The 24,174-nt window shown below is 42.4% G+C and overlaps 3 protein-coding genes across 7 annotated transcripts; 2 read left to right on the top strand and 1 right to left on the bottom strand.

The window, feature by feature from the left end:
* Positions 1 to 841: 841 nt before the first annotated feature.
* LOC308108466 (uncharacterized protein) lies at positions 842 to 5,721 on the top strand. 3 transcript variants are annotated; one of them, XM_080461429.1, is made up of 5 exons: positions 842 to 951; positions 2,174 to 2,339; positions 3,402 to 3,530; positions 3,610 to 3,965; positions 4,066 to 5,721. In XM_080461429.1, the coding sequence occupies exons 3-5, from the start codon at positions 3,419 to 3,421 to the stop codon at positions 4,255 to 4,257; spliced, it is 660 nt and encodes a 219-aa protein (XP_080317555.1). In that variant the 5' UTR covers positions 842 to 951; positions 2,174 to 2,339; positions 3,402 to 3,418; the 3' UTR covers positions 4,258 to 5,721. The 3 variants fall into 3 exon arrangements, with proteins under 3 accessions (XP_080317555.1, XP_080317557.1, XP_080317556.1); XM_080461431.1 differs by having other exon boundaries at positions 846 to 951; positions 2,197 to 2,339; positions 4,066 to 5,507; XM_080461430.1 differs by having other exon boundaries at positions 925 to 1,032; positions 4,066 to 5,507.
* Positions 5,722 to 7,422: 1,701 nt separating this feature from the next.
* nab2 (NGFI-A binding protein 2 (EGR1 binding protein 2)) lies at positions 7,423 to 14,919 on the bottom strand. Of its 3 annotated transcripts, none has more exons than XM_080462164.1 (8): positions 14,719 to 14,919; positions 14,425 to 14,520; positions 13,235 to 14,194; positions 12,917 to 13,050; positions 12,013 to 12,070; positions 11,769 to 11,883; positions 11,403 to 11,588; positions 7,423 to 9,128 (listed from the first exon to the last, which is right to left on the bottom strand). In XM_080462164.1, exons 3-8 carry the CDS (start codon positions 14,144 to 14,146, stop codon positions 9,031 to 9,033), a joined length of 1,503 nt encoding a protein of 500 aa, XP_080318290.1. In that variant the 5' UTR covers positions 14,147 to 14,194; positions 14,425 to 14,520; positions 14,719 to 14,919; the 3' UTR covers positions 7,423 to 9,030. The 3 variants fall into 3 exon arrangements, with proteins under 3 accessions (XP_080318290.1, XP_080318291.1, XP_080318292.1); XM_080462165.1 differs by having other exon boundaries at positions 13,235 to 14,157; XM_080462166.1 differs by lacking the exon at positions 7,423 to 9,128 and having other exon boundaries at positions 11,057 to 11,588; positions 13,235 to 14,157.
* A 1,775-nt stretch (positions 14,920 to 16,694) lies between these two features.
* Positions 16,695 to 23,509, top strand: dnajc14 (DnaJ (Hsp40) homolog, subfamily C, member 14). The gene is made up of 7 exons (XM_080462223.1): positions 16,695 to 16,787; positions 18,277 to 19,702; positions 19,823 to 19,929; positions 20,207 to 20,326; positions 21,366 to 21,526; positions 21,673 to 21,775; positions 22,209 to 23,509. The coding sequence occupies exons 2-7, from the start codon at positions 18,515 to 18,517 to the stop codon at positions 22,501 to 22,503; spliced, it is 1,974 nt and encodes a 657-aa protein (XP_080318349.1). The 5' UTR covers positions 16,695 to 16,787; positions 18,277 to 18,514; the 3' UTR covers positions 22,504 to 23,509.
* The last annotated feature ends 665 nt before the right edge of the window (positions 23,510 to 24,174 follow it).

Raw genomic sequence — 24,174 nt, 5'->3', positions numbered from 1 at the left:
CTCATTGCACAAAACATTAAAATGAGGACAAAGACAGGCTGACACACCTACTCTCAGCATATAGATCCTTCAAAATAAAGGCAATTGGTGGTGCAACCGTTCTGCTCTACACCTCTTGAGGAAGTGTCTGGTTTTGTTTGACATATATATCTCAGATTGGAAGTCCAGGCCAAAAGATGACTGAAACTGTACACAGACATTTGTGATTCTAAGAAAGTGGTTTGCACTGTGATTCATGAACGAATCTTTTAGTGATGTCACCATATGAAATCCTTACTGTATAAAGGAACGCAACAATATGAGAGTTCCACTGTGGATAAACAGGCATAACAGAAAATGAAGACAATCTAAAACTTTTTTTAAAAATGACTGACGAAAAAGCTCCGGTTTAAGTCACTGCACTATTGTGATGTATATTTGTACAAAACGGTCACCCATGATTTGCAAGCAAGAGGCAAAACGTATGCAAGCAGTGTAGAATTGTGATTTATGAATCTGAAATGGGAAACCATAAAGCCAACAATCTAATGAGGTTTTGCTTCATCTTGTTATGACTATTTTCATTTCTTTACATTGAGTTGCAGTAAGCCAATAGTATTCAACTGATTGTATATTATATCATATTCCTTCATTTTGTAAGAAAGACATTAATTTCAAAGTTTGATAAAGAAAAGAACCATTAAACAAAACTAAAAGGCGATTTCTTTTCCACTGTGCGTGTTCAAACTTAACAGAAAGCATGTTTCAGCCCTCTGTCGCAGCTCCACTTTGGCTTTGAAACTTTAAGGAACCGGAAAAGGCTTGGACAGGTTCACCTGGTTTGACGCAGGTGAGCGCGTGCGTGCAGGTGATGTGACGTCATGGTGGTATGAAGGGGAAAAACAGTGCGGCTCCTTTTTTCCAGTCGTCAGCGTGTACGTCTGCACTTCCTGCTAGGAAAGGCTGATCACTGTGAGTAGCCTTCGTTTTTCTAATCATCATTCATTTAAAGCAGACTTTTGTCACAGGATTTATTTCACACCAAACTAAAATGTGAGTTCCGTTTCTTTTGCAGAAACTGATCGGGTTACACAATGTTAAAGTGCTGTGAACTTTTAAAGATGTTTCTGCTCTGGTCGTTTTGCTGAACTATGTCCATAAGAAAGTGGGTATATGAGAGAAATAATATATGAGACATGTCTTAAAAGATGAAAATATTTTTGGGGTTTTCAGTTCTCATTTTAATGCTGTAACTTTGCATGAGAAGAACTGAATGAAAATAACCAAAAATAAAAACGCCTATAAAGTTGCTCAGAAAGTACCTAAGAGTTCTTTGTGTTTTAATTTTCTTCTTGATGGCAGTAACGTTTGAGCTGTGGCTGAATTCTCATGATGATCATCAGTGATAAATTAAAATCAAATCCAGGACCTAAAAAAATCCCCAAAGGAAATTTTTTTTATTGTCCTTCACAACAATTTTCTTTCAGCTGACACAGGGACCTTCCACAATTCCATTAACAAAGGTTTCCCTAGAACGGGAGATATTATCTTAAAGGCCTTTCCGCTGTTTCGGGTTAACTGGTTTTCCTGTTAACTGGTGACCTACTTCCTTTAGTGGCCTTGTTGCTGCTTGTATTAGCAGATGTTAAAAACCCGACAGAAAGCCTCAGCTGTCCTTTAATCCTTGTTTAACCGCATTTGCAATGAATTGTCGGACCTTTTATTATTAACATAGACTCTTATTAGCAGCAAATGTGGACACTGAAAGAGGCCGGTCACCAGTTAACAGGGAGACCACTCAATCCCAAACACCGGTTAAATCCGGCTAAATAAAGTTTAGGTGGAAGAAAAGACATTGACCTGAAAGTTACGACGAACCACAGACACGCGTTTTGTATATTCACTGCGCTGTAATGTAAAACTTGGCCTCGGCTCTTTCCTCTTTCTTGTTTGGGCTAAAAATTGCTCCTCTGTCTCTGTGAAAGTCTAACTGAAAGATGGCGTGCTTCCTTTTGGCTTTCACTTCTCTCTTTTTATGTGCCACTTCCTTAAGTTCAACACGTCTCAGTTCAATGTACTCTACATGCTGACACCAGTGCAGCATAGTCTCCATTAGCCCTCCAGTGTAGGAACAGACTTGTTGTAGCTTGATGTGACTATGAAAATCCTTATTTTTGTGTCTTGTTATGAATAGGATTTGAGCTGAATTTTCCACAGTGTTGCAGCGCGTGGATTCTGGACCATAACAGGATTGAGTTGAGTTGGAGAACACGGGAGATGTCTCTTGGTGGAGTTTTGATAAGGACTGATCAGCAGTCTTAAACTGTTGGAGCAGAATATGCACACAAGCTTACAGAGAGGTAAGTGTCAATATACTAAATGAAGCAAGACTGACAATATATGTACAGCCTGCCTTATACACACACTGAGCACCAGCAAAGACCTTCTAAACAGTGTGCAGGGTGAGTCTTTGCTGTTGTCCTTATGCAGGAAAGTGGTAGCACCAATCCTGTTAGGCTTTTTTCTCTTGCTAAATTGACAAGAAAAAAATAACCAACCATATAAAAGAAGCATTTTCTTCTCACACGAAATATACAACTTTGTGAGAGTTAACACACATGATGCGTTTCGTTGTTCATTTTCCTCAAACCATTGCCAAATTGTTTACTAATTAGCCATCTGTATGTATTGGCTTCAGCTATATATAAATGTCCAGCCCACTGTTCCTGGTTACACAAATAGCCCCACAATTGTGATTTATTTTAGTTTTCTTATACACCAGAGTTACTGAACACAGTACACTAAGGCTTATTCAAACAAGTGTTCAGCACAAACATGATGTGAGATTATTGGCACAATTAGTCAAACTGTAAATTTGAACAAAAATTTAGCAAAAAGGATTTTGAAGAAAAATGTTAAATTCAAGTTTCTTTATTTAAGTCAGACAATTTTCAATTTGTCAAAATGTAGCAATGAGCACAAATGAATAATGCTGCATGTTTTAAAGGTATTTGTATCATACCAAGGTAAATCATTCTTAATGCCAGAGTATAGGATTATTTTTTGTCATTAAGGGTGGATCTTGCAACTCTAATTTGTGAGAACTACTGATAAACTATTCATCTCATCTCTGCTTAAACAATTTTTATGGTTTTTAGAAAGAACATCACCTTGAAACTTGTAAAGCAGCAGTGCACACATCCGTTGAATTGGAGGTTTGAAAAATGTATTTCACAGAAAAGCTACAAAAAAGGGTCTTGCATATGACATGCATAAATTTGAGAATATATTAGTTATGAATGTCATAGTTTCAGAAACAAGAAAAAACATTTAGCTGCTCTGAGTGGCAGTGCAATAGTTATAGAAATAATGAAATATCAAATGCTCAGTGGGCTGTCCTCTGTGATATTTACTGCCTTCAGGTTCCTGAGCTCATAAAATGGAGGAAGCTTACAGGGAACTGTACCAGCAGTTCATTCTCCTGAGGTCCCTTTGCCTGAAACAGGCTGCCATGTTGCACCAGCTCACCTCAGCCCTGCAGAAGCAGCCAGGTCTGTACATACCTGCACTGTTTTGCTCCTAATGTGCCTGTCATTATGCACTCAAACACCAACCATCATCTCTTCGCAGGGGCTTCTGTTCCCACTGCAGATGTGAGTGAATTGATGTCCATCCCGGTCCAGTGTTCCCATGCAATGCCTGTTTACCCTCATGAAACCCCTCAGTCAGTCACAGCAACCACACAAAACCCTGCAGAACAGTGTGGCATTGATCGTATTTCAAGAAACGTGGGAATTTTCTCCGATCTCCTTGCTGAAGATATGTCCAAGCTGAGTATGGATATTCCCTGTCAGAGGAAGGAGGACACGACGGTGGATCCAAACACTCCATTTTCATTCACCCTGGACTCATTGAAAAGCCGCGGTCCCTTGAGCAGTGAATCTAAACGTCCAAGACAAAAAGAAATGACTCTCCACAGAGTACAGGTCAGAGTTGTCCCTACTGTGTTCACTGCTTCTCCACTCTGGCTCTGGTTTTCTCTAGCTTTCTTCTCAAACAGCTTATTTTTCTTTGTGTTCGTGTCAGATGCCAGTGACAGACGCTCCCTCCCTGGGAGGTGGTTGTGGTGGTGGTGGAGACTTCTGCCAGTCCGGCGGGGTGCTGATGTCGGATGTGGCGCTGCAGTCTCATGTGTGCGAGTTCTGCGAGGCCGTCTTTCCGGGAGACACAACAACCAGAGGAGAATTTCTCAGGCATCTCTACACTCATGTCACCTAGTCCCAGCTCATCCCTTGTGAATTACATTGTATTCCTCTTATACCTCAGTTAACCTAAGACCCGGCAAGAGCATTGAAATCGACTTGTTCTTCGTTCTGCTCCTGTGTGATTAATAAAGATATTTGCATGCACTGATGCTGACACGGATTTCTGTGTCCGAGAATAGTCAAATAAAAGGCAGTAATCGCCAAAGTAAACCGATGGCAGACACATTGTGTTGTGATCAGAGAAATAAAGGGAGAACAGCTGATTGTTATGCTGTGCAATTCACAAACGTAACTTTTCAGGGGAATATTTCTCATCATTCATTCATTTTCTTCCGCTTATCCGTTTCCGGGTCGCGGGGGTGATAGTCTGAGCACTCTCACCCAGATCACATCGCACCATTTAAGAACCTTCCTGCAGGTAGTGAGCCCACGGGAAGGTGGCGCCCGGCATGGGACATGAACCCACTACCCTGAGATTGTGAGTCTCATGCTCTACCAACTGAGCTAGCCGGGGGACTATTTCTCATCATTTTAGTTAAAATTGTCCACTCGTGGTCAGATACCTTTAGAGCATTTGTTGTCGGGCTGAATGCTTCATTAATTACAGGTAGCTTATGGAATGCTGCTGTGAATGCTGTGCTTGTTAATAACTTTAATCACGACTTTTGAAAATACGTTTTTCATTCAAATCTATTTGAATTAACAAATCTTTTGAATAAATGAAGGAACGTCCAACTGTTTAAATTTACATCAAGTCTTAAACTCTGAATTTCAGGCCAGAGACTACTTATATTTTTTCCATGCATCTATTTATCTTTATGACTTCCCCTCAACGGCTGAAAGAAATTCAAGATGCACAGGTGATGTTTACTCAGCCCGAGATTTTTCACGTCTTTGTGTTTTTTTTGTGAAAGTGATATCTGAAGAGCACCTCAAAAGGAATCTTCAAATCCGTGACAAATTGTTTTGTGACATCTGTGTTTAAATAAAACCTCAGCGATCAGAATGCACCGTCTAGTTTAGTGAATATTGTACATCCAGCAATGGATGTACGCTCCTAATGTACATAAGCCTGGAAATCATTATTGCTTACTGCAATTTTTGTGAGAGTGAAGTAATACTACTGGTTATCGCAGGTTCAGCCTGCAAGTCATACAAAAAATTACGTTTTATAGTCTTTCTCAGTAATCTTCTGGGTTGTTTTGAAAGTTGTCTTGAAATTTTAAAAAGTATATTATGTGTTCAATAAAGTTTTTTTTACTGAAAATAAAAATTAATTTTGAACGTCATCTTTTGTATATAGATCGCCCCGTCCATTGATGTGATTCTAAACAAAATCGGCCATCGCTCTGTCTTTTATAATGACAAGGCCACAATATGATGTAATACTTAAGTTTGCTATCTATTATGAGGTACAACACACACTTGTTATTTGACCATTACAAATTAAATGCAGTGAATAAAAGATATGCACGACCATATGAGTCTGTCAAAATCAACTCAAGGCTTTAAAATTGAGTGTCAGCATTGAAATGAAGCCGATGTGTTTCAACTTTGACCAAATGTTCTTATGCATGAGGCTGAAAAGTAGCTTCAGACAGTGGACACGGAGCAGAGCTGCCATGCTGTCCCACTATGCATCTGCAATACAACAGAGTGAGAATCAAAGAGCAAAGTTGCCTTGACTGCTTAATATTAGTTCTACATGAATTACCGGTAGATATACCACATTCCTTAAATGTTTACAAGTAGGTAGCAAGCCAAAATAATTGGGAAATATTAGCAGTATCTCAGGGACTGTGTTTGTTTGTTGTGAAGGTTTTTAAAGATCGCTTTAAGTCATCTTAAAATTGATCACATTTGAAACCACGTTTTTTGATTTCCTGTTTTTATTGTTTTTAATGGGAATTCTGTTGTTGCAGTGTGATAAACTGTGTCCTGCTCTGTGTTACTGAGAAAAGAGTCCTGGTTAAGAATAGACGCAAAGATTTAATGCCTCAATTAGTTGTACTGACAGCTGATTGATGACGGCGGCTCCTTTTGTCTGTTGCCACGTTCACTGTTGCTTTCACAATTACAGCGACAAAGACCAACTTGGATATAATTACTTTTGTATGACCACACTTTTTTTTTTATTTCAAATATCACACCTGACCAGATTTCGATGGAAGTAGTCTAGTGGTTGATGTAGTCAAAGACTTTGAGAATATGGAGTAATAATCTGAGATTAGAACCAATGTCGAGACCAAAACATGTCTGTAACCAGTGATGTTGATCATATTGGTTTTGTGGGTTATAAGGCTAGAATGTGCTATTTATAAGTAATGAACAAATAAATAAATAATAGAGCTTAGTTTGCGAGGATGGCCCCTGCACACTAATCTTGAAACCTCCTCCACCACCACACTTTTTGTTTCAACCCTCGAGGTGTCGGAGTGTCTGGGGGCCCCGGACAAGACGCGCCTCGCCACTGTACGTTGGTTTCCTCCTCTGGCCCAAAAAACACTCATGTCAGGCTGCTTGGTCCAGTTAACCTGATTGAATTGCTTTCAGAAGGAGTTCCTCTGTGTTTGCCTTGTGGTGGACTGGTGACCTGTCCAGGGTGTATCCTACCTTCAGGAAGAGCTTAAAGTAGTAGAGATAAATGGATGCCAGACGTAGGTCTTCATATATAATCTACAACTGTTACGACAGTGATGGTTTATCACTAAGAACCTTTTTTTTTTTGCATTTTTATTTGTCCTATTACACGTGCAGTAAATTTTGTTTAAAAATGTGTTTTAGTCAAGTAATTAGGACACAGATTTACCCTACTGCCACACTACATCTAAAGCTCTCTGGCGCCCCCAAGAGGAGGCTTGTACCAATCTGAAATCATTCGTGGACAGTTAAATAAAACAGACTTTGGCTACTCTGAGGTCTGATTGGTATTTATGTGTCGTCGGTCTTAATGATATTTGGTGTTTGTGAATTGCCTGTGTGGATGAGCGCTGATGACATCAATGGTACAGGTGAGTCATGCGAGCATCAAGGCTCGATGCAAAGCATCAGCGTAACAAACAAGACGACAGCAGAGGTGTTGCTGCCTGTGTGACGCAGCTCCTGCAGCCTCTTCCACACATCAGAGCTGCCAAGATACAAAAGGAAAAAAAAAAAGAAAGAAAAGAAGAAGATTCTTGGTGGAAAACAATGCAACATGTTGAGGCTTTAATCAGTAAAATAACATTTATTGAGCCGTAACAAAATAAATAATCTGTTTTGCAACATAATAAACTGAGGAGGTTACTACTGCTCAAGAGACGGGCAGGTGTAACTGATGCACAGCAAGCGACCTCACTGACAAACACTGTGACTAGTTTACAAAAAAACACATCATTGCATTTCTATCAACATGACATGAGCCATCTCAATATGTTTCAACGCTTCTGTCTCGGATCCAAATAAGTTGACGTAACTTAAAGGAGCTGGACTGGGTGAGTTCTTTCTGTGCACTTCTGCACGTGTTTCTTTTTTTCTGAACCTTGGAAAGTAAACTGAGACTAATCATCCTCTTGAATATCTCCGGTTGCAACAGAAGTGTAAGTAAAACTGAAGTGATATTCACCTTGTTATTCTAAAACTACAGTAAAGACACACCTCTATATTGAAAATTTCTGTTACACCTGAAAAAAAAAAAAAAAAACATAAAAATCTACAGTACTCACCACCTTTACCAAAGATTGTGTAGTGAACTTTTTTTTTTTTTTGTAATTGCTGTAACTTTTTCTTAAATGTCAGTGTACAGTTGTTACCTTGACGGAACAACAATCTTTTGAGAGGGAAAAGCATCTCAACACACGTCCTCACTGCTGAACGAGCCTCAAGCAAGTCCTGAAACTTGAATTCAAGGTTCGCATTGTGCAATTGTTTTCTGTCACTCAGCCTAAAAAAAAAAAAAGATGGTCAAAGTCAGTTTTTCCAGACAGGTAAAGAAACCGCTCTAACAGAAAGCCTGAAACATTGGCAGCCATTTGAGCAACAAAAAGATGTGAGGAAAAAAAAAAAGATGAAGACCTTGTTCAGGTAGGATGGGACATTAAGACGAAGCAGCAAAGGACAAAAGGCCTCTGATGTTGGTGTTTGTCTGCATGCTCACTGAAATCTAAACTAACACATGCCAAAAGTGTTCTTTTTGTCAACTATAACAACAGATATCATTCATGTCTGCTGAAGACTGTGTAAACGGAACATCCATTATGACTGTTTCCTGAGGGTAAGGAGCTGCAGGGGGTGAAATCCTACTGTTAGCAAAGCGCACAGGAACTGGATGAGAGTCTCTATATTAAAAATAAAATAAAATCTGTCCGACACAACGACACTGTGTCACCCAGTGGAGGAAGCAAGTCCGGTTCCACAGTTGTTGAGCCCACTTCATCTGAAGCAGGTGGCACTTCTCCTCACAACAAAGTCACTCAGATTTCTGTCAGCTGTTATTTTTTTTCCTCTGTCAGCAAAGACTTGCAGGACATATTGTCGAAAATATGCCCCTTCACAGACTTATCAAATGTAAATCATACGGCAACATTTTGGGGCTTTTTTTTTTCGCACCTTGAAGATTCAGAAGTCACTGTAGATTTATGATATCGGTCGCTGCTCATTTCACACATTTTTGCTGTTTTGAGTTTGGAGTGAGAGTCTTCTCTCCTTCCGATGACAGTGAAGCACACGCAGCCTGGACAGGAAGCGACTGGAGCAGGGGTTCACTGTCTGGCTGGAGCACCAAGTTCCCTGAAAACCCGCGAAGGTTTCATTTCCCCCGGTGGTTGGAGTCATCTTTGGTGACACAAGGGCTACTGCTCCTGCACACTGATACCGAGCTCTGCCTCTCTGCCTTACTGTCATGTTCTGTGGAGAGACGTGAAGTTCAAAATGAGACAAACTCACAGAACAAATACTTAAAAACAAAAAGAAGCATTGAAAGTAATTCCAGACCGATGCATGCTATTTGTATGTCGGAGGACACGTTACAACCTAAAGTCTGACGCGACTCAGTTGAGAGAAAACCAAGATGCAACTGGTGTTTTAAGACCTTTGAAAAATAGTTTTGGGAATTCAGAAAGAAACTCTCCCACATGGAGTGAAATCATCACAGCTTCAGATGACCAACCCAAGCTGTTGAATAACAGGACGTCTCCAGAAACGCAGTTTAATTAGATCTTCTTTTTTGGCCTGTGATAAGGCAAGTGATGAAGTCAGCAAATCATGAGAGCAAGACAGAAAATAAGTCAAACAAAAAAAAATTCATGTCGTTTGTGTATTTGTGCCGGAACCGTTACACTGATATGCATCATCAGATTGCAGAGCACTGCGAATAAACACAACTTGTAAATGACTACGTGTACTATTGACACCTTTGCATATAACATTTCACAACAGTCTGAGGTCTAATTAGCACCCAGAGCAATTCCTTTGTATTTATTAGTGTCACAATGTACCATTTATTGTCATCATTATGTTTTAAAGCCGTCAATCCAGACAATTTTACAAAATGTACCAATATAAGCAATGGACATTTTAATGGAAAACAATAATCATAAGCACATTATTGTTGCAATATGTGAAACACACAAGTGGTTTATCTATACAGTATTTCTTTTGTTCTTAATTTATTAGTACAAAACGTAAATGAAATGTGAAGCCACATCCTGATGAGATAAGAGTAATAATAGAATAAAAGTTCCGACAAAGGTGAAAGGAACTGAGAGAAAGTTATGATGAATCGTTTAAAAAGAAAGAAAAAAGGAAACTTGGATGAGTGAGAGATAAGAGAGGGAAAAAAATACAAAGTGAGGGAGATCGACGCCAGAGATAAAAACATATGTCATTTTTTTTTTTTTGTTATTTCCGCAGCCCTTTTTTTGTGGAGGGAGAACATGTATAAAAAAGACTGTGCCATTTTCCTGCCCACAGGTTTTATTTTTGTACACTGTCGCTTGGTGAGTCAATGCAACGCCCCTCCAATTACTTCCCACTCCTTCGCCCCCACGCACCATCCATCCCGCCCTTCAGCCCACGCACCTAACACACTCTGACGTCAGTCGCGACTGAGGAGGGGGGGGGGTGTTCTGTTGCTGCCGCCGCCCACAGAGAACTTCCTACCCCACTCCCCCCACCCCCCTCCCCTCCCCTCCCCTCCCCTCCCCTCCCCTCCCCTCCCTCAACGCCCCCTCATGTCTTTGCTGGCTTCCTTCTCCTCGCTTCATCTTCTCGACTGGCTATCACAGCCCAGAACGACTAAACTTGCCCAGATCACTCGCTTTTTTTCTTCTTCTCCTTTATTTTTGCGAGAGGCTGTGATACAACACAAAAAAACTCTACAGTGTAACACCACCACCACCTCCCCTATCACTCATTTCCCCCCTCTGCCCTCCCTTTTGTCACTCTTTTCCTCTCCCCCTCCTTCTAGTTTTCCCCTCTAACTTCTGTCCTCTCTAATTTACAGTCTGGTGAAGTTCAACTGAGCATGGTGGGAGGCGTCACCTCGGAGACACTGTGACTCACGAGGGTTCAAACTGTGGAGCTATAAAATATTCATTGTTAGGAGAGGTTAGGGAGTCTCTGTCTGTCATTTCCAAATCAACCCCATCTCAGTCCGAGTCATTCTCTAACCTCGTACAAGATCAATTCAACTAGTTTGACATTTGAATTTTTTTCTTTTTGCACAGACTTATATGAAATGATTGATACCACTATTACATTTCTACAATGGATCGTTAAAAAAGAAAAAGGTGCCAGGAGCACAGTAGTGCTAAGTAGTGAAAGCAAGGGCAAATGCTGAGCTTGGCTTTGTTTAATTGTGATATAAAAAGCATGAACAAGTACATTTAAAGCTCACAATTCAACAGGATTTAGAAAAGTTGTTATAAAATGTGTATGTGTAAAACTGCATTCCAGATTTCCAGGTGTTTCCTGTTTCGTGTCTTTCAAAATGGCTCTTGCCACATGCACGCTCACATTTACCACACAGCCGTCAATTTGATGCTCTGACAAAGTAAATAAGTGTATTTCCAAAAACTCTGACCTGCACAGACATGAGCAAACACCACAATGTATATTCTTTTTATTTTGGCATCGTTCATGAAGCACACAACACCGATGAGTGTTTATAGGGAAAGTCACCTGTGGAGTGAGCTCCTTCTGACCCTAGGCTGAGCTTTCCCACCCGGTCGTGTGACACCATCCGAGCCAGCCGCAGCCCCTCGTCCATAAGGGTTTGCTGTATGAGGTGGCGACTCCAGCTGGCGGGGTTGGAGCTGTCGCCGTGGGGACGGGGGGATGCAGACTGGTTGCACTGTGAGCCGATGTCTACCAGGACAGACACATGTGGGTTTAAATGCTGTTTTCTTACACCGAGTTATTTACAGAAACAAGATCGGGAGATGACGAATCTTGCAAAAAGGTACTTTCAATATTTTTTTATATACATATATATATATGCATTGTTTTATCATCTTTATTTTTATGGCTTCACTTTGAAGTCTTTACCATGCGATGCACTGTCCAGGCTCTCTGCAGATAAGCTGTCTTCGTCTGCTCGCTGAATCAAGCCCTCAGATCCTTCCACTCCAAGCAGTGATGACACACTCTCGGGCACGGTTGCCTAAAATACGCACGTATGACAAACACAGTCAGCTCAGCGCTGAATAATCAGTGTAAATGACTGAGAAATGACCCCAACTCTGATCCAGTGAGACTCATCATGTGGCGAGTAGCTGCTCTGAAGCCTCACCTCATGTCTCGCTCTCTTCTGGGATATTATGCTGTTGCTGTTCTCATCTGCATTTGACCTGCAGGGAGGGGGAAACAGTGTGACGGCTTGTAGGTAAAGGTACATGCTTGTAACAAAAAAACAAAAGACAGAGCAGTGTCTTACTCTATTCACTTCAGAAGAACTGAAAGTGTGGACCAAAACCTCAGTGAAGGTCAGCAGAAAATGGACTTTGCGTCCTCAAATCAGTGCGATGTAAGTGCAACAAGCTTTTAACAACAGCAAGGTACTTAAACAAACAAACTATTTTTATTTCACACAAATAATTGAGTGTGATAGTAGCATTCTGGTATTGAAATGCCAAATAAGTATCATGAAGCACATATATATGAAAATAGAACTGAAAAGTTCCTCATATAAGCTCTAGCTTTTTGTATTGCTCAAAGGTTCTGTCACTAACTGACTGAACCTGTGAGCAAAAGATGTAATATTCACCCCCGTGAAAACAAAGAACTGTTTTGTACACACACAGGTTCTGTGTGTTTTTCTGTGTCTTGCCAAAGTTTGCTTATTAAAGCAACACTACAGATGTTTGAGTTTTATTCCCTGTGCGATATGAACCAAGTTCCTTCTGATAAGGAATGCACCGGTGAGCAAATGACTCATACAAACCACCTGGTGCGTGTGAAACATCCTAAATATAAGCTATGAAATGACTTTATTCATTCTTATTTCATATGTGGCTTCGTGTGACGCTCTACGTTGTTTTAATGTCTCTTTAGGAGACAAACCTTGACTCTTTCTGAGATCCATTAACCTTTTATACCCCAATCCCTAATGCCGGGACATAATTATGAGGTATGACTTGTGTTTGTCATTGTTTGCTGATGGAGGAGTCGCTTTCCTCTGCAGGCCGGGCTCTTACCTTGCATGCTTCAGCGTGGAGGTGTAGGCACATTTTCTCGCCACCTGCCGAGCCAGAGAAAAAAGCTCCACCCGTCTCAGTAGAAGGGCATTGTCACGTATGCAGAACTGGGCTGCAGCTTCGTTGATGATCAGCTGAGGAGGAAGCAAAGAGTCAGTGAAGAATCTGCACATTTTTGGAACGTTTTGTATCCTGATATGAGATTGAAACTGCCCCTTGGTTCACAAGCTCAACTTCTATTATAATGTCTGTGTAGGAATTGTGACGTTGTTCAACATTCAAACACTTCATTTCAGCTCCCCTTTTTGATGCTTTTACCTCATGATGTGTGAGCTGCTTGCCTTCTCTCCTTTTGGAGTCGAAGCGCCCGTAGATGAGGCTGTATTTCCGGATCTCCTCCTCCTTGTTTGCGTCCTGGGAGCCCATTCTGAAGATGTGCCCGACAGTCTTTGCCAGCTTCTTGTTCATTCTCAGCAAAGTCTTAACCTCAGTGGGATCTGATCGAGGCAGGGTCCTGAGGAGTCTCTCCACGCTCTCCACCACGGCTCTCGCCGTCTCTCCGTCCAGTTGTCCGCCGGGCCAAGCTGACAGAGGTGCTGGGGTAAAAGATGCAGAGGGGCTTGGAGATATGGAGGGACCAGGGGGACCTGTTGAGAGCAGAGGTGGGCTGGGCGGCTCCTCCTCCATTCCAGAGGCTGAGGACATATTTCCGTTCCCGTCAGGCTCCGGGCTGAGCCAGTGTGGATCCATGGGCGACAGTTTTTCTCTGTAGTGTGCGTCTGGTGGCTGCGGAGACGCCTGGGAGCACGGGCTTCTTGGGCTCCCACTGTGCATTGGAGTGAGACATGCCCGATCCTCCCTCTCACAGGGGGACCCTGGCTGCCCGTTAGTCACAGACTTCCTGGGCCCGCCAGCTGACCCACTACTGCCTGTCCCATCAACTTTGAAAAGCGGGATGCCCCCAAGAGGAACATTGGCCACAGGCTGGCTGAAAAGGGCAGGGTTTGCCGCCCAGTCTCGGAGGGCCTTTTGCAGCCTACGCACATGCAGTGGCTTGGTGGCCATGCCAACTAGTGCCATGATCTCCAGAAATTCCTCCTCCGCTGCCTCACAGAGCTGCTGCACGTCGTCTCCACCCTGCTGGATAAAGGTTTCATAATAGGCCAGCAGGTTGGCCCTCTGCAGCACCCGATACAGTTGTAACTCCCCAAGTGTGCGTGGCAGAGACATGGCACACTGCACTGGAAAGTTTAGGCAGGAGAAAGGAAACACATGAACCTGCAGGTAGAGAAACGCCTGTCCAAGTTATTCTTTTAAATAAAGACCGTAGCTCACCTAATATAAATTGATCAGGGTTGCTGATCACAAACAACACTTTACAGAAACATTTCATCAGAATTTCAAAGTGCTTCAAAACAGAGGAGGTCCCTCCATAATAACAATGTATTACAGCCATTTCCAATCTGAGATCTTATATGGCTGACTGAGTGCACTTAAATCGATCTTACCTTCTGGAGGTCAGGTTGACGGAGGTTTGAAGGGAAAACTCGCGCAATTACGCAAAGGAGGCGCTCCAATCACCGATCGATGTCAACACAGACAAACTGATAAGAGATCAAATAAAATAAATCAATGAAAATAAACTGTTTTCGCTCGATTACTTCAAAAAAAAAAAAAAAATCACAATAAATAAACCCATCGACCAAAAGCGACAAGACTATTACTGATCCAGATGTTACCGAGAGAGAAGGAGAGAAAGAGAAAACACCCTGTGCAGAGACGCGTCGCTCTTTCTTTCTTACCCTTCTTGCCGACAGTTTCCCCGGCGCAGATTGGTGTAGTAAATCCCCTCTGCGTATCGTACCTCGTCTGAAATCACTGGCAGAAATCCTCCTCCGGCGCACCGTATTGGTCGCTGGCTGCCTTTTTGCTGTATGTGTGGGCTGGAGAATGACGGGGGCGGACTGCAGCACGCCATCTGACCGAAAAAGAGCCTTCCTCTCCCGGTAGAGAGGCGGCTTTCAAATTGGAGATGTGGGTGGTGGTGGTGGGGGCTTGAAATTAACCCTCTGCGTCTTCAAGATAAAGTCTTTTTTTTTTTTTTTTTTTTTTTTTTTTTGACGAGGCTGTTGGGGGGTTCCCACTTCCCACAGTTTCACCGTTCAGCCAAAACGCAGTCAGCACAGCAGCACTAAATACACAGAGGACAAAGAGAAGTGACAGAGGTGGATTGAGTGGTGCTTCTATTTGTTCCTTCTGTCATGTGGGAGGTCAGTGGTCGTAAAATATTCCGAGAGCAGCCTACAACGGTTTTTCAATGATGCCATTATATTTATTTATGGACTTTTAGGGTCATTCCACAAGAATAACGCTTATAAAACTATATTATTGCACTCTTCAGGGAAGTTCATGTTGCTTTTATCTTTTTTTTTTTAAAAATCCTCCTCTCTGTGCTCATGCCCTTTTTACAGAATCGACATCTGCAAACCTCACTGCTTACTCTTACATTAGTGATTAAACTATACAATTTTGTGCCAGAACATGACAGTGAAGACAAACAATGGAGAACCCAGGCACAACGCATTAACATTGGAAATCAGAGCAAAACGCTGTTTCTTAGATCTGCTCTAGACTCGGGGAAGTGTGTTTTAGATGTAATTTTGGCAGGCTCAAAAGAGGCAGATCCTTCACCTTCAGTGATCTCTGGCGCCTCCAAAAGGAAGCTGAGATTGGGAACCAATAAAATGGTATAAAACTGCCTTAAAGTGTGTCAAGTTGGTAAAGTCCAGACCAGTAGTTACACACACACAGCTGAGTTCTGTAGAATATCTACAAATTGTTAATGTGACAAGAGGAAGCTGCCAAAATAGTCTGAGGAGACTTTACATTTAAGTAGCCAAAAATATCAGTGCTTCATCTTGTGCTGACTTTTTTCAGAATTTTTTTGATAATCTGTTTGTCTGTCACATGGATGCATGAACTATACTCAGGTAGTTTACAATGAATCTCATGATTGTTTATTCCTACCATCTTGTTAGATATTTTAGGATAAATGTAAAAATAACATGGCATGAAGCAAAAACTGCATTTAGTACTGTTAAGCCAAAGCACCAGTTGTTGAGTTAATGTGTTTAAGGCAGCCTATAGTGTTGTTCAACTAATTTGGAACAGACCAAAGCACAAAAGATTGTTGTAATGGTATAAAGCATGGATGGGCAACTGCAGTTGGAACTATAGAATTAACAAAACAAGTACAATATTCATACAGTGCCATGTCCACAAGAAAAAACAATATTAGACCACAATAACAGAGCTCTGTGATTCACTCCATACATTTGTACATCAAAAGGCCTGGGATAATCTAGGCAGTCTATTTCTCAAAAAGGTTATGAAAGGAAGGATGAAAATAATGTTATCCACATCCCTATCCCGATCCCTATCTGTGGCGCTGGACTCAGAGAGGAGGATCCGGTCCAAACTGAGGTATATCTTGAACAGTGTCTCTCAGCCCATACTTTCTTTTCTGTTCTTATATTATTCACTGTAAAGCTTGTAGACGTGAATTTTTAATATTGCTCATTTATTGTTAACTTTCTTATCTATTTATTCTGTGTGTTCGATACTCTGAGGAGCATTGCTATTCTATTCCGAATTTATTCTATATGAAATACAGAATAATTCGCCTCTGAAACGTTGGGTGGCAGTAGTGTCCCACTGTCAGTGATTGACCGTCAACAACCAGCGAAGAAGACATTGGAGGAGGAAGAAGAAAGTGGAAGAAAGTAGGAAGAGGAGCCGAAGAAGAAGTGGCTAAAAAAACAACACGGACACTCTGTCTGTTAACAAACAAGGTTACACGATTATCTGAGAGGTACATGTGCCATCCAGTTTGTCTATATGAGAAACGCAGAGTACTTTTCCTTGTTAGTGGAGAGGTCCGCTGTTGAAAACACGACTTGTGGGGAAATCCCTCAGGAAGCCGTTAATATTAGCTGCTTCAGCTCGCTGCTGCTGTTAGCTCGGAGTAAGCTGTCTGGTAGCTGGAGGCGGTAACAGTAACCTGCTGTGGCGTCGCTTTTATCTTCATTTCAGGCTTTATTTAGTCTAAAATTTGTCGGGTTTGCCTGCCAAGGGGAAAGCTAATTTTAGCCCCCATAATGCCAGTCAGACCTGATGCTTTGATTGCTTCGTGCTAGCAAGCTGCTAACACCAACCGACGTCCACATTCCTAAAAGCTGCTTTTTTGACATTAAACTCCAGATGACACTGGCCGACCTCGCCTTAACTGAGCTGTTTGTTGCACTGTTTCTGTCACTGAGGCTTGGGGTTGTGCTTACCCTCGCATCGAGACAAATTTCGCTCGGCTCTTTGGCTAACTAAGTTAGCAAACACAACACGACTGTGAGTGAATCTCGTGTTTGTTGCTCATTAAAGCATGGACTTCTAAATCCACTCACTATTTGACACATGAAATCACACAGCTTCTACAACACCACGCTAGTCGCTGTGTTCTGTGTATACCATTTTCAAGAAAGCTTAAATCAAACTGCGTTTATTGACCGTAACAACAATCTGTCGATGTCTTTATTTGCTCCTGATCAGCTTCAGTGGATATAAACTGTCTGTGTGGTCTAAATATCTTTGAGACATATTCTGACGTTCTTTAATTTGATCTTTAGTCTAAATTATTTACATTTGTGTGAGATTTATACTAATTGGTATACTGATTGTGCGTCGCCCTGATATATTGTGCTATAATCGTATTTGCATTTTAAATCTTAATCCATTATGTAGATAATTATTTTGTTCATTTCACTGATTCAGTCAAACACCGTCAAACAGCTTTTTAGAGATGTTTCTGTTGTATAAATTGTCTATAGGAGAGATGGTCCTGCCTGGAGGGCCACGTCTTGCATGTTTTTGATGTTATCCTGCTTTAACACAAATGAATCTAATGACTGTGTCATCACCAAGCTTCTAAGAAATCAGTTGTTTTGCAGGAGGGAGACATTTAAAATATGCAGGACAGGGTTGAACATTCCTGGTTTAGAAGACTGTCATCCTCTGGGTGTGTTTGAGAGTGAGAGAAAAGAGAACAGATAAAATATTTAGACTGAAAGACAGCTTTCCGTTTGTCCAATAGATTTAATGCCTGAAAAACCAACTTCTTAAAGACGTCTTACACTTAAGTGATACAACCATTATGACCAGAAGACTGTTTAGCACACTGCAGACAGTATGGTTAAAGCCTGATTGTTTCTAGCCCTCCTTCAAGTTTGTGTCCATGCCTTATTTTTTGACATTATGTAACTGCGGTATAACGTAACTCCCTGTTGAATGATATATGTTTTACTTTGCAGGAGACCCACTTCATCATGTGAGTCACCCAAAACCCCTTGGTACTTTATGTATGGCTGCTGATGTGTGTGGCCGCAGCCTGATCTAAGAAACCTCCCAGTCTTGCTTGTTTCTGAGAGAGTGGGCAAGATGCTGCAACAAAGTGCTCATTCAGGAAACCATCTTCAATGAGATTACAGCTTTACGGCACTCCAATCAAACAGCTGTAAGGAGCGTGAAGAGAGAGGCATTGAGAAGGAAATGGATGTCATGGATGCCGACGAGGAGATGCCTGATGGTGTTTCTACCTTAGTTGCCGATTCTAGTCAGTGGGAGGACGGAGAGACTGATGATGACTGCGAGCAGGAGGAGAATGCGGCCTTTCTCAAATCTCAGGAAACTCCAAGCACAGCTCCTTCATCACATGCTGGAACTGGGGAAGAAGATTACTGTGGATCCATGGAGGCCAAAGAGGATATTGAGGAGGTTTCGGATGGCTTTGAACATAGAAAAGGAGATCTCGAGGACTCGCAGGTTATAAATCAAGAAGAGGATGAAGCTGCGAAGGAGCAGCACATGAATGGAGAGTCTGGTTGGAGGAACATGGGAAGTGGAAGGAAGTACAAACTGCGGAGTGGCGCATCAGTTTTAGAGCAGAGTGGTCAAAATCCATTTTCCTCCATGCAAAAAGGAAACATAATGTCAGGCGGTGGTCGGCACAAGCAGACTCGCAGACGTAACCACCACCACCATCAACAGAACCGAGGGCGCCGGCGAACAGGCAACCAACTTGTCTTAGCTTTCAAGGAGATGCTGTCGGAGTCGGTGAGTGTCTGGTGTATCTCCTGCATCCACATGATGATTGAGATCATCGTCACATTAACTCACAACTGTGGAGTTGGAGTGGAGACGGGCATTGTAAAACTCTACACCTTTGGACAGCATCTTCTTGTGAAGATCACCGATGTACCGGGAATGAAGGCGGATGCCAGCCGGCTTCTGAGTCGTGTGAAAGGCATGGGAGCGGACATATGGGCTAAAGTAGTTTGGTCAGTAAAGTGGGTAAAGACCGCTGCCTTATCTTGTTTCGGACTTTTCTGTGTTCTGGTAATTATTGGTTCCCAATGGACGAAGAGCATGCTAGTCCACATTGGAGGAGAGAGGGGGAAATGCTGTTGGGCAGCGTTTCAGGAGTCCAGAATATGGAGGACCGTGGCTTCCCTGCTAGACAGAGTCCGAAGGCTTTTCAGAAGAGACCGCCGCGTGCCTCCGTCCACACCTGAGTCACCTGGCAGGGCGGGGAGAGGCCAGCCAGGCCAGGAGCTGGAGAGGCTGCTGGCCCTGGCTGAGGTACCGGAGGACGAGCTTGACCCCTTCACGGTGCTCGGTGTGGAGGTGCACGCCACTGAAACAGAATTGAAAAAGGCCTACAGACAGTTGGCCGTCCAGGTATGTGTGAGGATGAAAAGCGATGTATACGTGTAAATGTTACTATTGAGTGACTAATAAATCATTGTGAGGTCATTCTCTTTATTCTTTTAACTTTTTCCTGCATCTCTTCTCTTTCAGGTCCATCCAGACAAGAATAAACACCCACGAGCTGGTGAGGCGTTCAAAGTACTGAGAGCAGCCTGGGACATTGTCAGTAACCCAGAGACACGACGAGAGTACGAGCTGTGAGTACAGAAAATCCTTTGATTAAAAGTCAAACCACAGTAAAACTACGAATGAAGTTAGTGTTTTCAAAAAGACATTTAGTTCCCTTTCTATGTTACTCTGATGCTGTTATTTTACATTATTATTAAATGGATCATTGTGGCAAGAAGAAATTGTGCTGTTTTGCAATTTCTTTGAAGATGTTTTTTTTTTTTTTTTTTGCCACAGAGTCAAAATGTTGTGAGTTTATCTGCTGTCACCTTGTGTCAACAATGGGTCTGTCTGCTTCCTGCACAGGAAACGCATGGCAGCGACTGAGCTCTCAAAGTCCATGAACGAGTTCCTCACTAAACTGCAGGACGATCTGAAGGAAGCCATGAACACAATGATGTGCACCAAGTGTGAAGGAAAGCACAAGTAAGTTGCCGGACACTCATCATCATTATCATTATCATCATCATCATCATCGTCATCAGATCAAGTTCAATTCCATAGACTGACATTCAACACATTTTTTTTTTTAACACTGTAGCTCTATCCCGTGTGTGTGTGTAGTGTGTCCCCCTCATGCTGCATAAAGTCTTTAACTTGAGTGTTTGGGTGCCGGTTTGAATCCTAGTTTGCCTCGTTCACACTGCAGGCAAATGCGACCCAATTCAGATTTTTTTTCATGCCAGACCGAAGCCTCGATCAGATCGGATATTTTTCTAAATGCCGACTGCTTCGTCGTTGACATGTGACTGATGCCATGGATAAGTGCTTGAGGAAGCGGCTTCAGCCAAAATATTAGAAGCGGTGCTCTATTTTTCCCTCATTCTCCTTCTTTCTCTCGTCATGTTGTCTTGACTTTGTCGGCTCGTATTTAACAACCACTTGAAAATGGATCTGCACAGGCTGACCTGTGTTGCCAGATATGGCGGTGTCCCTCAATTGGGGAGCCAAATTGTCTTACCTTTTAACTTTGTTTATTTCGTACATTCGTGTGTTTATGGTGTGTTTTTTATTACGTATATAATAGTTTTACGCTTTTAACACGATTTCTACACATGCTGAGATTTGGCCTGGTTTTTATTGAGGTGTGTGGGTTTTACGTTGTTTGGCTGAAAACAATGAGTCACATCTGACCCGCGTGCCATCCATATCTGCTTCTGTTAACAGCGTCTTCTACATGGCAGTTTGATAGAGGTCGTGTTTAAAATGTAATGTGAAGGATCACACAAAAGATGGGCTATCAGCAAAAAATCGGAAGCATCCAAACCGGCGGTGTGAACGTAGCCTTAGTGGCAGGAGGAGCCGCCGGTGTAGCAGTAACATCGTTTTTGGTGCAAATTGTAATGGGGGGGGAAAAATGAGAGCGGCCAACTAGACACTTTGAACTTAGTGTGGTAGGGGTTCAGGGTTCAGGGTTCAGGATTCCATCATACCTGCATTTACTTTTTGATCTGTGTGTGTGCAGACGGTTTGAGATGGATCGTCAACCTGCTGAGGCTCGGTTCTGCGCTGAGTGCAATCGTTGCCATAGCGCTGAGGAGGGTGACCTTTGGGCCGAGTCCAGCATGTTGGGTCTACGAATCACATACTTTGCTTGTATGGATGGCAAGGTGTATGACATTACAGGTGAGGATCAGCTGTTTGTTGAAGACTTTGTGTCTCACGCATCATTAACAAACTAAGAAATCCAAAAGTCAAAGAAAAACATTTTTTTTGTATTTTTTTTTTGTATCCGTCCTTTCTCATTCATCTGATCTGCTGTCATGTTTCAGAGTGGGCCGGTTGCCAAAGAATAGGTATTTCCCCTGACACACACCGTGTACCGTATCACATCTCCTTTGGTTCTAAGAACAACAGCAACGCCACACGACACAGGTACGTCCCCACAGGTGAACCATAGACGGTAAAGAAGAACACTGAGTTATCAAACACCAGACGTGATTCTTTTTACAGTTACTGTTGGAATTATTTTGACTGAGTAGATGCAACACTTTGTACTCACACAGCAACTGCAACCATATTCAGGCCATTATTCAGTCTCACATTTATTGCTCGTTGTTTTTAACATCGGAAACAGCTGTCATTAAAATACAGGGTTTTTTTGTCTCGCTTTTATTATGGTACTTTATTAATCTTTAATATATTATCAGAACATTAAGTTACTAAAAGTGATAGAGCTTTAAACTCCACACCAAATCAGCCCACGGTTTTTGTGCTTTCATGCTTTTCTCACATAAAGATTTATGAATGCAGAGACATTCTGGTGACTTCTCCACTAAAACTCTGACCACTGTAACGTTCCTTGCAGAACGACTTCAGAGCACGCCACAGGTCCGACAAACCCCGCCGACTTGCAGGACTTCTTCAATCGAATCTTCAAGGGAGGACCACCGAGCGACACGTCTGCCAACGGGAGCTTCTTCCCTTCAGGTCCTCCTCACCCACCCCCGCCCGGTGCTGGAGCTCCTCCGTTCTCCCCCCCTCCAGGCCAGACGAGCTTCTACATGCCCGGTGGCCACCGGCCAGAGCCCACCGAGTCTTGGGCTGAGAGCGGCAAACCGCCCCGAAGGAGGAAGAAGGTCCGCAAACCCTTCCAGAGGTGAAGCCCGCTGACTCATCGGTGCTCTGAAATTGCAACACAGGGACACAATGAATATCGGCCATGTTTGTCTCCCGCCTGTCTGTTGGCATGCCAAGGTCTGAACTGTTGAAGACTGGTGGAGGTGAAGGTACTGTCAGATCAGCCAGAGCAGATGAAGACGAGGTGAAGAAGAACAGACGGCGACCTGAATACTAAAGTATTGAAGGAGGGGTTGAAGGGATGGTGCTTTATCTCTCATTTCACTTTACATTTTTGTTGCGTGTCTTAACGACGACTGTAGCCTTGGCATCAAAGCCCTTATGAAGATGCTGTAATGAGACATTTTCCTTTTTCATAATTTCCTGCCAAATTCCTCATTGCATGATTTACTCACCTGCATTTTAACACATTTGTTCTCTCACTTTTGTTGATGGTTTTTCATACGAGGTTCCTCCGGGACAGGGGCTCCAGGCAGAATGATAGCAGAGGAGACGGTTTACCGTCAGTGGGACTGTGAGTAACGGACCACTGTCACAGAGAAATGAAGATATGTCAGGGCATGGTCAATGGGTCAGTGTTACTCTTACTGGTGGCAGTTAGCTCTGTCTCCGGATCTGCTTCTCGCCCAGCATGTTTCAAGAGTGATTCTAAACTAGCCAAACCGAACACATCTGAACCCGTGAACGATAACAAAACTCAGCGTTTTCCGAAAAGCAGAACAATTTTTAGCCCCTAGAAATTTAAATGCAGCGGTTAATACTGAACTAGTAACAGACACAATTTTGTACGGGCATAAAAATGACCTGTTGCATTTGTGTCAGTGGACATGGTGTGTGGTTTTGTGGGTTAGTGTATACTGTAGCCCTGGAAATGATCCTGATGTATCAGGCTGTCGCAGGCAGTGCCGTCATTGAAAGCTACAGTGCTGATTAGTTTGTTTTTGCATTCAGAATTTTACAAAATCAACATATAGCACTGTGCAAAAGATTTAGGCAATTGTGAAATGCAACGTAAAGAATGTTGTTTACAAAATTTTGAATTGATTTAAATGTATATGCTGGTTATTCACTTTTGAAGTTTTAAAGTGCAAACTCCCAGCATTTTTTTTTTTTTTTTTTAATTCGCACCATTTTCTCTCCCGGACAAAATGCCCAGCTGCAACATAGTGGATTGACAGAATCAGGCAGCTACTGAAAGAAATTGATTCCATCTTTTAAATTTTGACTTTGTGTTTAATGACGGTTGTTCAGTGCCATCGTGTTTCACTGGAGAAGTTTGGAAGCAGGTTAAGCAGGGACTGTGACCTCTGACCCAGCGCCGGACAAATCTGTTTAAGAAAGAAAAATCAAACCCGTTTTGATTGTCCAAAGCGATCTCCTCCACTTGTTTCAGTCGTCTCAGCGGCTCCACGCAGACTCTTCAGCCATGTGATTCGGATTCACATTAAGTAATTATATAACCCAAACCAACTACTTTCCCCCCTGGACTCGGCGCTGACGACGTCACCTGCAAACCGATGGCTGGCCGTGTTCGGCTGATGCTTTTGTTGATCACGGTCCTCGCGTACAGACGACACTTTAACAATCGTAGCTTAATTGAAGAGAACAGATTTGTTTTTGTTTACACCTGACATGAAGATTGTGAGACTGTAGTGATATGGCAATTATCTGCGATAAAGCGTTTGATACATCTT

Source organism: Lipophrys pholis (genome assembly GCF_963383615.2).
Source record: "Lipophrys pholis genome assembly, chromosome: 4".
In the NCBI taxonomy this organism is placed as follows: domain Eukaryota; kingdom Metazoa; phylum Chordata; class Actinopteri; order Blenniiformes; family Blenniidae; genus Lipophrys; species Lipophrys pholis.
This window is presented reverse-complemented; position numbering and strand designations above follow the sequence as displayed.

Coding starts and splice junctions, on each gene's coding strand:
- nab2 (XM_080462164.1), bottom strand. CDS start 14,146: ATGTCTCTGCCACGCACACTTGGGGAGTTACAACTGTATCGGGTGCTG. Junction 12,071..12,916: donor TCCACGCTGAAGCATGCAAG/GTAAGAGCCCGG, acceptor CCCTCCCTGCAG/GTCAAATGCAGATGAGAACA. Junction 11,589..11,768: donor CCTGGACAGTGCATCGCATG/GTAAAGACTTCA, acceptor CTGTCCTGGTAG/ACATCGGCTCACAGTGCAAC.
- dnajc14 (XM_080462223.1), top strand. CDS start 18,515: ATGGATGTCATGGATGCCGACGAGGAGATGCCTGATGGTGTTTCTACC. Junction 19,703..19,822: donor ACAGACAGTTGGCCGTCCAG/GTATGTGTGAGG, acceptor CTTCTCTTTCAG/GTCCATCCAGACAAGAATAA. Junction 21,527..21,672: donor CAAGGTGTATGACATTACAG/GTGAGGATCAGC, acceptor GTCATGTTTCAG/AGTGGGCCGGTTGCCAAAGA.
- LOC308108466 (XM_080461429.1), top strand. CDS start 3,419: ATGGAGGAAGCTTACAGGGAACTGTACCAGCAGTTCATTCTCCTGAGG. Junction 3,531..3,609: donor AGCCCTGCAGAAGCAGCCAG/GTCTGTACATAC, acceptor ATCTCTTCGCAG/GGGCTTCTGTTCCCACTGCA. Junction 3,966..4,065: donor TGACTCTCCACAGAGTACAG/GTCAGAGTTGTC, acceptor TGTTCGTGTCAG/ATGCCAGTGACAGACGCTCC.